Source organism: Procambarus clarkii, chromosome 23, assembly GCF_040958095.1.
Source record: "Procambarus clarkii isolate CNS0578487 chromosome 23, FALCON_Pclarkii_2.0, whole genome shotgun sequence".
Lineage (NCBI taxonomy): Eukaryota > Metazoa > Arthropoda > Malacostraca > Decapoda > Cambaridae > Procambarus > Procambarus clarkii.
The window spans coordinates 48,992,707-49,008,773 of NC_091172.1; the positions used below are offsets into that span (position 1 = coordinate 48,992,707).

Below are 16,067 nucleotides of genomic sequence, written 5' to 3' on the forward strand. Positions count from 1 at the left end.
GGCAGGGGGTTGATACTGGACATGTAGCTCCAGCCCCCCTCTACTGTCAAGGTGTTGGTGCTGGAATTGTAGCTCCAGCCCCTCCCCTCTACTGGCAGGGGGGTTGGTGCTGAACCTGTAGCTCCAGCCACCCTCTACTTGCAGGGGGTTAGTGCTGGCCTTGTAGCTCTAGCCCCCCCCCCTCTACTGGCAGGGGGTTGGTCCTATAACTGTAGCTGCAGCCCCCCTTTTTTGGCAGGGGGTTGGTCTTGGACCTGTAGCTCCAGCTCCTCTCTACCGGCAGGGGGTTGGTGCTGGACTTGTAGCTCAAGCCCCTCTCTACTTGCAGGGGGTTGGTGCTGGACCTGTAGCTCTTGTCCCCCTCTATTGGCAGAGAGTTGGTGCTGGACCAGTAGCCCCTCTACTGGCAGGGGGTTGGTCTTATAACTGTAGCTGCAGCCCCCCTTTTTTGGCAGGGGGTTGGTCCTGGATCTGTAGCTCCAGCACCCCGCTGCTGGTAGGGGGACGGTGCTGGACCTGTAGCTCCAGCCCCCCTTTACTGGCAGGGGGTTGGTGCCGAACCTGTAGCTTCAGCCCCCCTCTACTGGCAAGGGGTTGGTGCCGAACCTGTAGCTCCAGCCCCCCTCTACTGGCAGGGGGTTGGTGCCGAACCTATAGCTCGAGCCCCCCCTTTACTGGCAAGGTGGTTGGTGCTGAACCTGTAGCTCCAGCCCCCCCTTTACTGGCAGGGTGGTTGGTGCTGAACCTGTAGCTCCAGCCCCCCTCTACTGGCAGGGGGTTGGTGCCGAACCTATAGCTCCAGCCCCCCCTTTACTGGCATTGTGGTTGGTGCTGAACCTGTAGCTCCAGCCCCCCTCTACTGGCAGGGTGGTTGGTGCTGGACCTGTAGCTCCAGCCCCCCTCTACTGGCAGGGTGGGGTTGGTGCTGGACCTGTAGCTCCAGCCCCCCTCTATTGGCAGGGGGTTGGTGCTGGACCTGTAGCTCCAGCCCCCCTCTACTGGCAGGGGGTTGGTGCTGGACCTGTAGCTCTAGCCCCCCTCTACTGGCAGGGGGGGTTGGTGCTGGACCTGTAGCTCCAGCTGCCCTCTACTGGCAGGGGGTTGGTGCTGGACCTGTAGCTCCAGCCCTCCTCTACTGGCAAGGGGTTGGTGCTGGCATTGTTTGGGAGTTTGTTGGCAGTTTCAAGGCTTCAGTCTCTTCGAACCCAGCAGCGGTCTGTTTTGGTTCACTGTCTTCCTGGATGCTTTCCCGGTAGGTTGGTGGAGTGTCACCCGCTCTCTGTGCCTCTGTGAGAGGGGCCAGGATCCCGGGTTCAAAAGAGGATCATGGGTTAAATCACCATGCAGGCCTGAAATGGATCCCATGTTTCCTTTCACCTGATGTATCTGTTCACCTACCTGAATATATTTTTCTAGGAGTAAGACAACTATTTTAGATTGTTTGTTAAGGAAAGTCAGTAGTTGACCTTGGGGAACCCCAATAAACCTAAGAACAGGCTTCCTCTCCTCAAAGCGCAACTCAATATCTTGTGATATGACCTATGAGAGAAAATAAAAAACTTACTGTTAATTGCTTCTTGGGTATCTCTCCAGTAATTCCCTGAACTTTATTCATGATGCTGGAGGCTGAGTCTCCCAGGTGTACGGGGTCAGCTGTGGCACCTGTCTCTGTGGTCATCATCTCCAGGGCCTCCCTGATGGTCTCCTGCACCTGTCATTACCAACACAAACATTAATGGTGGAGGCTGAGTCTCCCAGGGGCCAGATTCACGAAGCAGTTACGCAAACACTTACGAACCTGTCCATCTTTTCTCAATCTTTGGCGGCTTTGTTTACAATTATTAAACAGTTAATGAGCTCCGAAACACCAGGAGGCTGTTTATAACAATAACAACAGTTGAATGGGAAGTTTTCATGCTTGTAAACTGTTTAATAAATGTAACCAAAGCCGTCAAAGATTGAGGAAAGATGTACACGTTCGTAAGTGCTTTCGTGAATCTGGCCCCAGGTGTACGGGGTCAGCTGTGGCACCTGTCTCTGTGGTCATCATCCCCAGGGCCTCCCTGATGGTCTCCTGCACCTGTCATTACCAACACAAACATTAATGGTAGAGGCTGAGTCTCCCAGGTGTACGGGGTCAGCTGTGGCACCTGTCTCTGTGGTCATCATCTCCAGGGCCTCCCTGATGGTCTCCTGCACCTGTCATTACCAACACAAACATTAATGGTGGAACCTGGACTATAATGAAGCATCAGGCTCTGAGTAAAGTAACTGGACCATAATGAAGCATCAGGCTCTGAGTAAAGTAACTGGACTATAATGAAGCATCAGGCTCTGAGTAATGTAACTGGACTATAATGAAGCATCAGGCTCTGAGTAAAGTAACTGGGCTATAATGAAGCATCAGATTGAGTAAAGTAATTTGACAATATAAGTAATGTTTCTCTACACAGACCACAGTGTAGAGAAACACCAAGATGACAGTTGAATTTATTAATAAAAATGTTTCAAGTGTTAGAGCAAAAAGTTTCCTATACATGAAGTCAACTCTCATCTTTATGTGTCTCTATGTCAAAAGTGTTTATACAGAGGCAATACTACACTCAGTTGGGTGAAAACAATGTGACCTTCAGCAGCGTACCTTCACTGAGGTGTGGATAGTCTTGACATTTGGGAAAAGTTCCTGGCACTTCTGGAGCCAATCTTCAATCTTCATGCTGCACTCATCAGCTGTGCCTATGGTTGTGTCAACCTCCTGTAGGGTGTTGACTATGTCGAGGTTCCCCAACATGGCCTGCAGCTGAGTCTTCCCTTCCTCTCCTTGTGTTGTCATATCTATCACACTGGTATCCTCCAGTTCCAAGAGCTGCATTGCTGACTTGTTCTGCTCTACCAGAGCATAGAGTCTGTCCTGGAGCTGGAGGTGGTGAGTCTTCCAGTCCCCCAGCTGCCCCCGGTACTCCCCCAGCTGGAACAGTACCTCTTCACAGCTAATAATGAGGCTGCTGATGCTGCTCTTCTGCTCCTGCACCAGGGAACGTAACTTCTTACTGATGCCTCTGGCGGGACCTTCATAAGGTTTTGCTGGCATTGCTTCCTGAGTTGTTAGCTGGATATTTTTGAGTTTCCTAACTAAAGCCTCCACAGCATAGCTAATTGGGAACTGAGTTGCAGCTGTGGCAGCGTGCTCGGCACGGCAGCTGGGGCAGGTCAGCTGACCATTCTTGATAGCATTGTCAATACACTGGGAGCAGAATGTGTGGCCGCACGGCAGTGTGCGAGGTCGTAGCTGATTGTCATCATAATCATTAAAACACACTGAACATTCCTCTGGCTTGTTATCCTGTGGATAAAATATTTGGTAAATCTAGATGTATTTACAATAAAAAATAATATTACAGTACTGCACAATATTTCCTGATAAAAATTACATATTATTTTCATAATTTCTTTGTACAGAGGAGCCTCGGTATTTGCACTACTCTCAATTTGCACTGCTAACCGGCCACTGAGGCCGAGGTGTGCAGATAACGGCGGATAGCCGCAACCAGACCTAACACATGATGTACTCCCAGCCTGATCAACCAAGCATCAATGTTCCAAGGACCCCCTCCAGAAAGCCGCCGTCTCAATCTCCACCAGAAAAGAAATAGACGGCTGCAACTGAACAAACCGACCACCAAGACTGAAAGAGCAAAACCCCTGCGCAGGAGAGCATGAAGCTCACCAACCCAACCCCCAGAGGCCAATGCCAACAGAAACAGAACCTTGGAAAACAATCTTGAACTGAAGGGGCCACCACAAACCGAGGAAAAGAGGGCAAAAGAGAGCACCCAGTCCAAGGACCAAAACGGTTCCGGCAGCACATGAGCTGGCCAGAGGTGAAACTATACATGAGAAAGCTTGCAGAATGGGGCGGAAATGACATTCACCCTAAACACAAGCTGGAGCGGCTCCGCCAGCGCTGCAAGATAAGAGGCGACAGTAATAAGCATCAAATGATGGTCATGAAAAAGCCAAGAAAGAAAGGACAAAACAACCCGAACAGAAATTAAAGACAGCCTACAAAGAGAGAGGAAATGGCGAAAAGAACACCAGGAAACTTCATATTGTTGCCGAGAAGAAGCTGGCAGGTGAGACACCTTCAATGAACCCACCTGATCACCATACAAGTGGTGATACACCCACGCCAAAAAGACCAGACATGAAGAGCAAAGGAGTAGACCAAACCAGCCATGTGCCAGACTATCCCAATCTGCTGAAAGAGGCAGAGTCGCGGAAAATGCCCCGGGAACATAGGATTAACCCTTAAACCACGCAATACATACATACATATACGATGGTAGTAACTTTCCCAAAACTGCTCAATTCATACATATATGATTGAGGGTCTAGCGAACAATTTGAAATGCCCCGTGAGGGATAGGAGCAGGTATAGTCAAGCCGACCCCGAATGTAAACAGACACCACCCGGGGAAAAAATCCAGCATAGGCCGCCATTGACTGCAGGCCTCAGTTGCCCGACAGAGACCATGGCGAGCGCATCACGTTCCACCAACCGACCCTGCTCAGTAAAGCGCACATAGCGGCCTTTGACTGAGGATGAAATTAATCAGAATTTTTTCCTGGATGGTGATGAACCTGATATTGACTACTCCGAGTGAACATGCTGGTGCCACGAGGGCTAGGCCTAGCTCCTCACCCATGCTTCCCCACCCACAATTGACACCATTTCATGCCAATCCACATAGTTCATGTGTTACTTTGTCAGATTTTTATGTTTTGGTCGACAATTTGGAGAGAGGTGAATCATTTTCTGGTTTTAGTGATTTAGAATCAGAAAATAGTTTTGCTACCACTGGTGCCAGTGGAGTGTGTGGTGTTGCCAAGCAACATTTTGTTGTGTCAGCAGCATCTAGTCCAACCATGCGGCACCGCATGGCACCACATGGGGACACTGATGAACAAAGCCCCTCAACATCAACTAATTTTCTATCATCGTCCCTTTCCACCCGTACTGTTTCTAGACGGGCTTCAGTTCCTGGTCCATGGATTCCTCGCCGTGGTGCCGCTGTTGCCTTTCGAAAGACACCAGGTGTATATGTGTAGAGTGATGGGACAGATTTTGTTCCAGAAATTACTGCCTTTGACAATTCAGATGTTGGGATTACAGACCTTTTCCCTGATACAGGTGACAATATGTTTGAAATGGACTACCTTACTGCATATTTTGATGAGCCGCTCATGCAACATATTGTTCAGGAAACGAACAAATATGCAGCTGATCTCATTCGTGAGGAGTTATCCTATTTTTCACGATTACAACGATGGAAAGATACAACTTTAGGTGAAATGTATGTGTTTTTGGCACTGTGTATGTAGATGAAGCATTGTGTCAAACATGTACTCGACCATTATTGGTGCAAAGACCAGAATGTTCCAACACCATTGTTCGGGAAATATATGTCTCGAGACAGATTTGCGATACTCCTCATGTGTCTTCATTTTGCAAGTAATGAAAACTAAACTGAAGATGATAGACTTTGGAAGGTGAGGCACATCCTGAATGAACTTGTTGGAGAATACAGTGATTTCTATGTACCAGCTCACAAGATGGTGATTGACGAATCCCTTGTGCTTTTTAACCCTTAAACTGCGCAAGACTGCGTATAAAGTTTTGAGTAACTGACACAAAAGTGCGCAACACTGCAAGTGCAGTTTTGGAGTACTTTGCAAGATTTAAATAGCAGCGGATACACAGGGTTCACATCACCTTCCTCAGGGCTCTTGTAAACAGACGCCATTTAAAAAAAATCATGGGCAACATTCCTGGGTGTGAGAGCCTCAGTACTGAGTGAGCCACCAAGGCTGGCGCACGCAGCATGAGCTCACAGCATTGCTGTTCAGCTTGAGACTACAGCATCGCATAAAAATGCTAAAAATATATGTAACTGGTATTATTTAGAGATGATAGTATTACAGAAGATCCCTGACTGTGATATAAATGACCAGGATTCTGATAACAGCAGGATTGTTGTGATAGTTTGCGCTATACTGTGTGAGAAGTAATGTTGAGGGTAGGAGGGCTGTAGCATAGTCTGCCGAATCTATGCAGCCACCTATTGTTCTTTGCACTTACTATATACCATCTTAGTGGTTTGCTATGGTGAACAAATCATGTGATACTTATATATAATGTCTGTATTTAGTGAATTAAAGCACAAACAGTATGGTGGGAGGAGGCTGTGGTCAGGTGAGGTGATGGAGGGAGTGGCTGCCAGTGGCAGGCTGCCTGATGTGCCGGCCAGTCCTTGCTGCCTTTTGACTCAGCATACCAATTTAGTGGTTCGTTATGCTGAACAAAAATGTAGATACAGTGGTACCTCGAATAACGAATTTAATCCGTTCCAGCACCGTGATCGTCATGTGAAATGTACGTCACACAAAACGAATGTCCCTTTTGACAATAATGGAAATCAAATTAATCCGTTCTACCACCGAAAAACATCAATATGATATTCGATGTTTTAAATAATGGAGCAGCCTACCTTACATTCACTGAACAAACCTTTATGGCATTTTTCTTTCTTCAAATGTGTTCAATATGTCTTTTTCATCTGTCTTATAGCAAAAGGTTCGTTCGGTGTTCGGCAGGTAGGCTGCTCCATGTTTCTTAAGCTGCTAAGAGGTCCTCGGGAGATTTACACAAAAAAAAAAAAATCTAAAAAATAATTTTGTCTTCTAAAAATGTTAATTTGTGTTCCCTGAGCACAGGAAAAATAAAAAATAAATCGTAGGTGACATATTTTGGCCACAAATGGCCGAGGAAGTCTGACAAAATGTGGGCGTTGACAGAGCGGTCGTGAGTGGCGGTCAGCATCACCTGAGCTGTCAGGCGAGAGTTGCCACAAAGATATTATTACCTAATTATTTCAATGTTTCTGATTGATTTTTTCTTTGTTTTTTTTTTTGCAGTAATATTATTCAATAGTGTGATAGATTTATATAATAAAAGGGGTGAATCATCGCTATACTCAAAAGTATGGTGTGCATATTAGTGATTCAATTATTATGTTCATAAAACAATAAACAAACAGGTTTACTGTTATTACACTTTAGACATAGGTTATATATAATTATCTGCATGTTTTGTTCACCATAACAAACCACTAAGTTGGTATTATGAGTCGAAAAGCAACGAGGAGTGACCGCCACACACCAGCCAGTTACTCGTTGCCATTCCCTCAACAATGCCTCACTCACTCACTTTCTCCTCCCATCATCCTGTTTTTTATGAAATGATGCCCCCATTTCAATGTCTTTCTCCATGTATTGATATATCACAATAATATGAATTCTATGTGTATTGAAAGGTCCATCAGAGGTAGAACTACTGGAGGTCATAGACCAAGTGCATGGGGAACTGCATGCACAACCGGCCATGGAATGGGTAAGGGGCTGCATAATAAAGAAAAAATGAATTGTGGGTGCAGTAGTACCCTAGGTTGCAATTCTTTTGACCATGTTGTGGCGCATTCGACTAGAGCAAGCATCTGGGAATGCCAAGCCCATAGGTTCGAACCACTCATCACGGTTAATGTGATTTGTTCATTAAATTTATTATAATCTGAGAGCAGCAGTACACCGAGAACTTCAACAAGATCTTGTAGATCTGAGGCAAAGTGAAATTGACACCAGTAATTCCATCTATCATCATACTATCATGCAAGAGGAGCCACACATCTATGTATCATCCAATAAAATCAGCAGACTTCTAGATGTTACTACTGCTCGGCTTAGACTCGGTTACAAGTATCTCTGGGAATTCTTATTATCTGCTGATGTAGACCTGACCAAATGTAAACTGTCAACAAAATTATTCGCACACCCTCCGTCACTATGTGATGGAGTGCGAAAAGATACGTGAATTTAGAGACAATTCTATGACCAATGTTCCAGCGATGTTGTCAATATTTCATTCAAAATGATCTGCTACCAGAAATTTTAGCCAAATATCCCCAGTTTGCTAACTGTAGGTAGTAAACTAAGTGATTGTAACCTATCCACCGCTGCCCACTGGATGGGGGGCGGTATGCAGGACAAACATATAAATTGTGACACTAGCTCTCCACATATGTCAGTTGCTTAATTTAGAACCTGTAGTTGAGGTCGATCTCGAACCCTTGTTGATGTGATGACTTATATTGAATTTGTAACTAGCTCATCAAGATTGTAACTTGCTTAGCTAAATGAATTGTGGGGTTCAGTCCCTGAGCCCATTATGTGTCTCTGTAATCCTTTCCACTACCGCCCACAAGATGGGTATGGGGCGCATAATAAATGAACTAACTAAACAAAATTTATTATATTTTCAAATAGGCCAGAGAGACGGAAATAACAGTTTCAAATGAGATTGACAAACTTGATGTTCAAAAGTCATTGATTCAAGAATGGCGATCTGACCTACAAATGATTTGTCAGGAGTTAGAGTTAAACACTGGAACAACCTCGAAAAACATCAAATATTCTATCGACATTCATGAAGTTTGTCACCTGAATGCATTAACATGTGCTGTATTATAGTTCTACGTTCTCTAAATTTTTTGCCACACTCGGCACATTGAAAAGGTCTCTCATCCGCATGCACCATCCTGTGAGTCTTCACATACGACGAAAAAATATGGTTGAAAACATCTTGATAACTTGAATATTTATTAGTCACAAGAATGACAGAAATAGAAACTTTATATAAACCTTTCCCAGACAAATATTTTTTAAGTAAAACCGCAGATATTTGTAGTTGTATAAAAGTGGCAGTTTAGACACTCCGTAAATTGACAACATTGAAATTGAAATTTAAATAAGTTTATGAGGTAAAATACACACAAAGGATGAGGTAGCTCAAGCTATTCTCACCCCATTCAGTACAACGTGTTAATACATACATAGACACACATCACAAATAAACATATTGCCAAACATTCTGAGAGATAAACATATACATTTCCTCCTTCACAAGTAGTATGTTATCAGACGTACACACACATACTTTTATGACCTAGGTATACTGTATAGACAATTTGCAAGACACATGCAGATAATTCAACAAAATATTACAATCTTGGTGCAAAATTCTTATATCTCTCAAGAATATCATCAACCTTTCCGTTGTGACACATCCAGGCTATTTGTTCAGGAACAGTCCTTATCTCAGTGTTTCTATATACATTAATCAACGGACAATCAAGAACATAATGGGCCAGGGTGTGAGACCTTAACATACCACATAGTTTACACTTCGTGTCATTATCATGAACATCTATCCCATATTCCCAGTAATATTTGTACCCAAGCCTGAGCCGCATGTACACAGAGTCACTCCAAGCATTTCTCCTTTTACCATAAGTGAAATGGGTGTTTTGACTCACATACATGTAGTGTTGCATGGTTTGACTACTCTCATACATTATCTCTCTCCTCTCCACTCCCGCCTGTGCCTGAATATTTCTGATTTTGCTTCTTATTTGTCTCATTGTGAATTCACATTCAATGTCAACTTGTGGTTTTGATGTGGCACGTTTGGCCAAGTCATCCGCCACCTCGTTGAGCACTATTCCAACATGAGATGGAATCCACATGAATTTCACACTATAACCTTTCAGCTGTATCTCAGTTATTCTTCTCTTACAGTCCTCAACTATAGACATGAAGACTGGGTTTCGACTGTTTAAGGACTCCAGTGCTCCTCGGCTATCGACAAATACAAAAACATTTTTGTCGTCATGACGTACTTCCTCCAAACACGCCAGAATGGCCTGCAGTTCAGCTTGTGTGGATGATATATAATTACTAAGCCGGAGTTCAATTATCCTGTCCACAGTCCCAAACTCCGTATATTCCCTTATTAGGACACCACACCCGGCCCTGCCATCCTCCGCCACCGACCCGTCGCAATATACATGTAAACTGTTGCCTCTTGGTAACCGAGATATCATGCTTCCATACAAACACCGTAATTGTCCCGATTCATGATGAATCTTTTTCTCCTTGGGGGGTACAATTTCGACGTCTATTTTCTGTGCTTTCCAGGGAGCAGACATATTACACTGTCGAGAGGGTTTACAGCAGTCAAGTACGTCGTATTCCCTGAGGTCATGAGCTAATCCCCTTGTGTAGCGTGGCTCCCTCAGTTTTCCTGGAAGTGTGTACGTCACTCAAGCAGGTCTGAACCCTCTGAAACAGCTTGTCCCCTCCTTTTCTCCGCAAGAAACGAATAGATACTCTAGTGTTAATGTCACTTAATTAATTGCTGTTATAATTGCTGGCATATCAGCCTCTTGTACACACGTGGCACTTCTCTGCTCAAATTGTCACAAATTGAAATAATGGTATAAACTACAATAATGCACGGAGGAAGAGGCTGATATGCCAGCAACACTCTCCAGGAAACAATCTGTCTTGGATAAGTCGTTCCACAACATTGACGCTTGGATCGTCGACTTGATTTGGCGTCACCAGCTTTTTATTTTCGTCTAATTTCTTTGTAAAAAGATACTTTTTCAGATTAAAATTATGTTTTTTCGTGTTGTACGTTCAGCACCAACATTATAATGAGTAAATATATCATATTTATTCATTACTAACGTATTGCCAGGAAGTTTTTCTGATGCTTGTGTAGCTTGTGTTAGCTTGTGGTAATTAGACGGACCGAGCTGGGGTTGAACAAATACCTGCGTTCACAGTACATCCGCATCGCCAGTGTGGTGTTTGCGTGTTGCTGAGGAACTCTTGGTTGTAGGGTTGATATAAAGCCATTGCTTGGTTACTGACTTTAATACTTATAAACGATTACATGACTAGTAGCTACCAAGCTTGGCGTCCTGTACACTTTCTTGTTTACCTCTTTGCTGGCAGCTGAGCCACAACACATATAAACGTTTTCTCTGAACATGACAATCACTAAACTACTTGTGAAGGAAGGAAATGTATATGTTTACCTCTCAGAATGTTTGGTAATATGTTTATTGTTTGTAATGTGTGTATATATATGTATTAACACGATGTTCTGAACGGGGTGAGAATAGCTTGAGCTACCTCATCCCTTTGTGTGTATTTTACATCAATAAACTTATTTCAATTTCAATTTAATTTAATAACTATATGCCTGTCAAGTAGAAGATTTTAATTATTAATTGCATTATATTGTCGTTTTAATAGTGAACACGTACACATGCGAGAGTGGTAAAAATATTAGTGTGCGATGTTGTCAATTTACGGAGTGACTAAACTGCCACTTTTATACAACTACAAATATCTGCAGTTTTACTTAAAAAATATTTGTCTGGGAAAGGTTTTATATAAAGTTTCTATTTCTGTCATTCTTGTGACTAATAAATAATTTAAGTTATCAAGATGTTTTCAACCATATTTTTTCGGCGTTCGTCTATTCCAACATGGGCGACCATTTTGGAAACGCGATACTTGGGTTGACCCAACTGATAATTGGGTCAATTCCATTATGGTTCGGAGCACATCCACTATGGGAGAGCTGTTTCCTTCAAAAAAATATAATCATGTAGCATTATGTTAAAAGAAACAATTCCAAGTATATTCTTTGATTGAAAAACATGGGGATAAATACAAGCGTTAATTGTAAATGACCAATTATAAACAAAAATAAGAAGTAGGAAAAATGATATGTGGAACCAGACAAAAACATTGGAACGCTTAGGTGATGAGAGGGTAAACAACCGTCGCCATTTTAGCAGCACCCGCCGTCGCCATTTTAGCAGCACGAGCATTAAGGGAAAACCTTGACACACACTGCACCTATCATAAAGAAGAAGCACCACCATTGACCGCCAAGTGCTCACATCAAGTCTAACTCTAAGAAACAACACTCAAGCCTTGACGCTTCTCCCAACATCCGGGGGAGAAAACCTTCACACAAACTGCACCTGTCATAAAGAAGATGAAGACTCACCAGTGTCCACAGTGTCCGAAGGTATTACACCCGTCCTGGACATGTGAAACGTCACATGTTAGTGCATTCAGGTGATAAACCTCATGAATGTCCAGAGTGTGGGAAGAGATTCAGTGAGCATGGAAATATGAAGCGTCACATGATGGTGCATGCGGATGAGAGACCTTTTCAATGTGCCGAGTGTGGCAAAAAATTTAGAGAACGTAGAACTATAATACAGCACTTGTTAGTGCATTCAGGTGACAAACCTCATGAATGTCCAGAGTGTGGGAAGAGATTCAGTCAGCCGTAGGACATATGAAGACTCACAGGATGGTGCATGCGGATGAGAGACCTTTTCAATGTGCCGAGTGTGGCAAAAAATTTAGAGAACGTAGAACTATAATACAGCACTTGTTAGTGCATTCAGGTGACAAACCTCATGAATGTCCAGAGTGTGGGAAGAGATTCAGTCAACGTGGAAGTATGACGACTCACATGCTAGTGCATTCAGGTGAGAAACCACATGAGTGTCCAGAGTGTGGGAAGAGATTCAGTCAACGTGGAAGTATGACTACTCACATGTTAGAGCATTCAGGCGACAAGCCTCACGAGTGTCCAGAGTGTGGGAAGAGATTCAGTCGTCTTGGTGATATGAAGAGGCACAAAATGACACATGCATATAATAGGCTAAACACTTAGTGTGTGGAAGGTAATTAAGAGAATGTTGAAGCATAATGAAGCACGTACAGGTATATTAACTTAACTTTAATCTAAAAGTGTGTGTGTGCTCTCACAATGTCAGTTGATGTTCTTCAAAGGTAATTCTATTTTGTTTGAGAAATACACTTCACCATGAAAGGTAAAGATCAAGATATTTTATTATATTGTTCTTTATGAAGGTTAGATGACCAAGCAAGAACTAGAGAAGCTGTCACTATAGGAAAATTCAAAATTGCTTATAAGTATAGAAATATCTCTTTAGTTTAGCAAAGATAAATCAAAGCTTTAAATGTTTTTCTTCATATTTATGTAAATAATAATGTGCTTTCTGTTTTTGTTCTCTGTGAAAATTTATTTAAAATGTAATATACTCTGTAGCTAAGTTATGGACATTATTGTTGTAATATTATTTAGCATTGTTGCTGGTGAAGAAGACAGTCTGAGACATACTTAAGATGAGACCATTTGATTGATAGGGAAATGTAGGTTAATCAAGGAATTTTTCTCATCAGATTCATATGCAAACTGATGTCTATTTTATATTTTTTCTTTAGGCATATTTATGAATAATACTCTTGATTATAAATGTTTCACCGAAGAGTTTATTGAAGGCAGATTGGCATTTATAACTGTCAGGTCAAGTTAATATGAAATTTAAATTTATATTACTCTAGAAATTTACATAACTCTAAATTTACCAGAAATTTATATTACTCTAGCCTAAACTTTATCAGTTATGCTGTAATTGTCTTGGAATATTATTTTACCCGATTTACCTGAGGGCCACTAACCTTAGTGGCCTCGATAAAAACGGGAAGCTGGCAGCTTGTTGAAGGTTTCCTTCCCCCCCCCCACCCACCAATTTTCCTTGATTTTTTTCCAGGTATATTTTGAAATTCAGCACATTTTGGCAGTTATGGCGTTGGCGGGGTAGTCAGTTCCATCGATCAATAACCCTGTGGGTGAAAAAGCCTGATTCAAAGTTATATGAGCTTAATTAGCAATAATATTATCCTGATTCATATAATCCTCTGTCAATTATATTATCCAAACTGGCAAATATATTAGGATGATTGTGAATTACATAAACCTTACTGGCAATTATATTAGCATGACTTTCAATTTATATCAAAGATATATTTATTTATGTTGTGGTGCTCGTGGGCTCTATTACATCTATCAATGGAGAGTTTCAGATCAGGAGTAGCATTTAGGAACAAGGTTTTGTACATGTAAATAGCACAAGAGAATGTGTAGAGCGAGTGTATATTTAGCATGTTCAGGGATTTAAACAGAGAGGCTGTGTGTTGTTTGAAGACAGTTTTATTGTTCTGATAACAGATTTTTATTGGGTGGTGATGAGCATCATGTAATTTGCAGTGGATGAATGAACCCCATGCACAGATACCATATGTTCACATACCAACCCTGATTTTCAAAGAAACTTCTAGATTTTTAGCTCCAGCCATTTCATTGCTCTACAACAAATCATTTGAACTCCAAACCTTTCCTGATATTCTAAGGGAAAAAAGCAGGAGTAACCTTAGTCCATTAAAGTGTCAGTCTCACTGAAGTCAACAATTATAGACCAATATCAACTCTGCAGATTTTGTCTAAAGTATTTTAAAGAGTTAATCTACAAGCAGCCTTAATCCTATTTAGCAAAACAAAATTTACTTAGTTTTTGCCATAATGGTTTCAGGCCCAAAAAAGGACCAATCATGCACCAATTAGTATGATTAACTTTATATATGCAGCTCTTGTTAGAAATGAGTACCCTTGTTCATTTATTTGTTGACCTACATTAAGACTTTTTTACACTGTTAACTCATTAACTTTCTTAAATTACAACATTACAGAGTAAGAGGCCCAACAAACTTTTTCACGTTTTTAAAACGTTCTAAAAACGACATTTCATTGTTTTCAGCACGTTTATAATTACTTTTAAAAATGTTTTTTGAGAATTTTTATATACGACCTTAGAACGTAAATAAATAACATTTAAAAAAAAACTTTTTATAATCTTTTAATTACCTACATTAAAACGTTTAGGGTAAATCAGGGTATAATAATTTTTTAAATTATATCTGAAATAGAAGGGAGAGAAAGAAAGAAGACATATCTGAGAAAGAAATGGACATGCTATATATGTACGTGTAAATTACAAATAAATAGGGTACAAAAAGAGAATTAAAATATATATTTATTTAAGATTGAGTAATACAACAAAATATATGTAATAGCTCGAAATATATAGACTATATCTATAACAGAATATAAAAGTAAAATCTAAAAATCTATATATGCAATATGTGAACACAATAGATTCGTGATCAAGCAGCCTGTGATTCATGTCATGCTGAGATCAGTCTGACGTTACAAGCAGTTATTGTTACTTAAAACTAAAACAAGTAAAATTTCCCGAGTATACATATAACATTATAGTTTTTCTATGACTAAAAATAAAATCTACAAGTGAATGTAAACACAGTCAAGTATAATATTCATGTAGAAAGAGAAAGAAAAGATTTCTTTCTTTCAGAGAAAGAAAGAGAAAGAGAAAGAAAGAAAACAAAAGAGAAAGAAAGAAAAAGAGAAAGAAAAAGAAAGATAGAAAGAAAAGAGAGACACAATATATATTATTCAAGAGAACTTGACAATTAGCACCTTCAAACAATTCATGATCAAGCAGGCTGTGATTCATGTCATGCTGAGATCAGTCTGACGTCACAAGCAGTTATTGTTACTTAAAACTAAAACAAGTAAAATTTCCTGAGTATACACTATATACTATATAACAACACTATAGTTTTTCTATGACTAAAAATACAAATTATAAATCATTTATTCAAATGTTAGCACCATGCAAGATGAGAGGAGACAGAACAAAATTAAGGCAAGGGGAGAGAAGACAGAATAGAAACAACAGAGAGGGGAGAGAAATGAGAGAACATTGAAGAGAAGGGGGAAGAGAAAGACAAGATAAGAAAAAGATACAAGATAAAAATGACGCAAGTGAATTCCACAAATGTAAAAAGTAAAGGAAGAGAGAAGCTAGAAGAGACAGAAAACGAGAGATGTTAGAAGAGAGAGGAAAGGAGAGATAAAAAGAGACAAGAAAAACAGGAGAGAAACGTAAAAGAAATTAAAAAAAGGGACATTTGTGAGGAGAGAAAATAGAGACCAGAGAAGACCATATATCAAGAGTGTGAGGATAAACACTTAATTGTGATTTTCTTAGTAGACATCCTACTGCCTCTTGTATACGAATCGTATTTGCAAGTTTTCCCTGAAAAGATATTAACAAAATTAATTAATATTTATTTATTTGTTTATATAAATTACACACACACAAACTTTTATATATATAATATTATATGTC

At 41.0% G+C, this 16,067-nt stretch overlaps 1 protein-coding gene across 1 annotated transcript; it reads right to left on the bottom strand.

The window, feature by feature from the left end:
* Nucleotides 1-1,897: 1,897 nt before the first annotated feature.
* LOC138367734 (uncharacterized) lies at nt 1,898-3,444 on the bottom strand. The gene is made up of 2 exons (XM_069329681.1): nt 2,642-3,444; nt 1,898-2,199 (listed from the first exon to the last, which is right to left on the bottom strand). Exons 1-2 carry the CDS (start codon nt 3,089-3,091, stop codon nt 2,047-2,049), a joined length of 603 nt encoding a protein of 200 aa, XP_069185782.1. The 5' UTR covers nt 3,092-3,444; the 3' UTR covers nt 1,898-2,046.
* Nucleotides 3,445-16,067: the final 12,623 nt, after the last annotated feature.

Coding starts and splice junctions, on each gene's coding strand:
- LOC138367734 (XM_069329681.1), bottom strand. CDS start 3,091: ATGCCAGCAAAACCTTATGAAGGTCCCGCCAGAGGCATCAGTAAGAAG. Junction 2,200..2,641: donor CTATCCACACCTCAGTGAAG/GTACGCTGCTGA, acceptor TGGTAATGACAG/GTGCAGGAGACCATCAGGGA.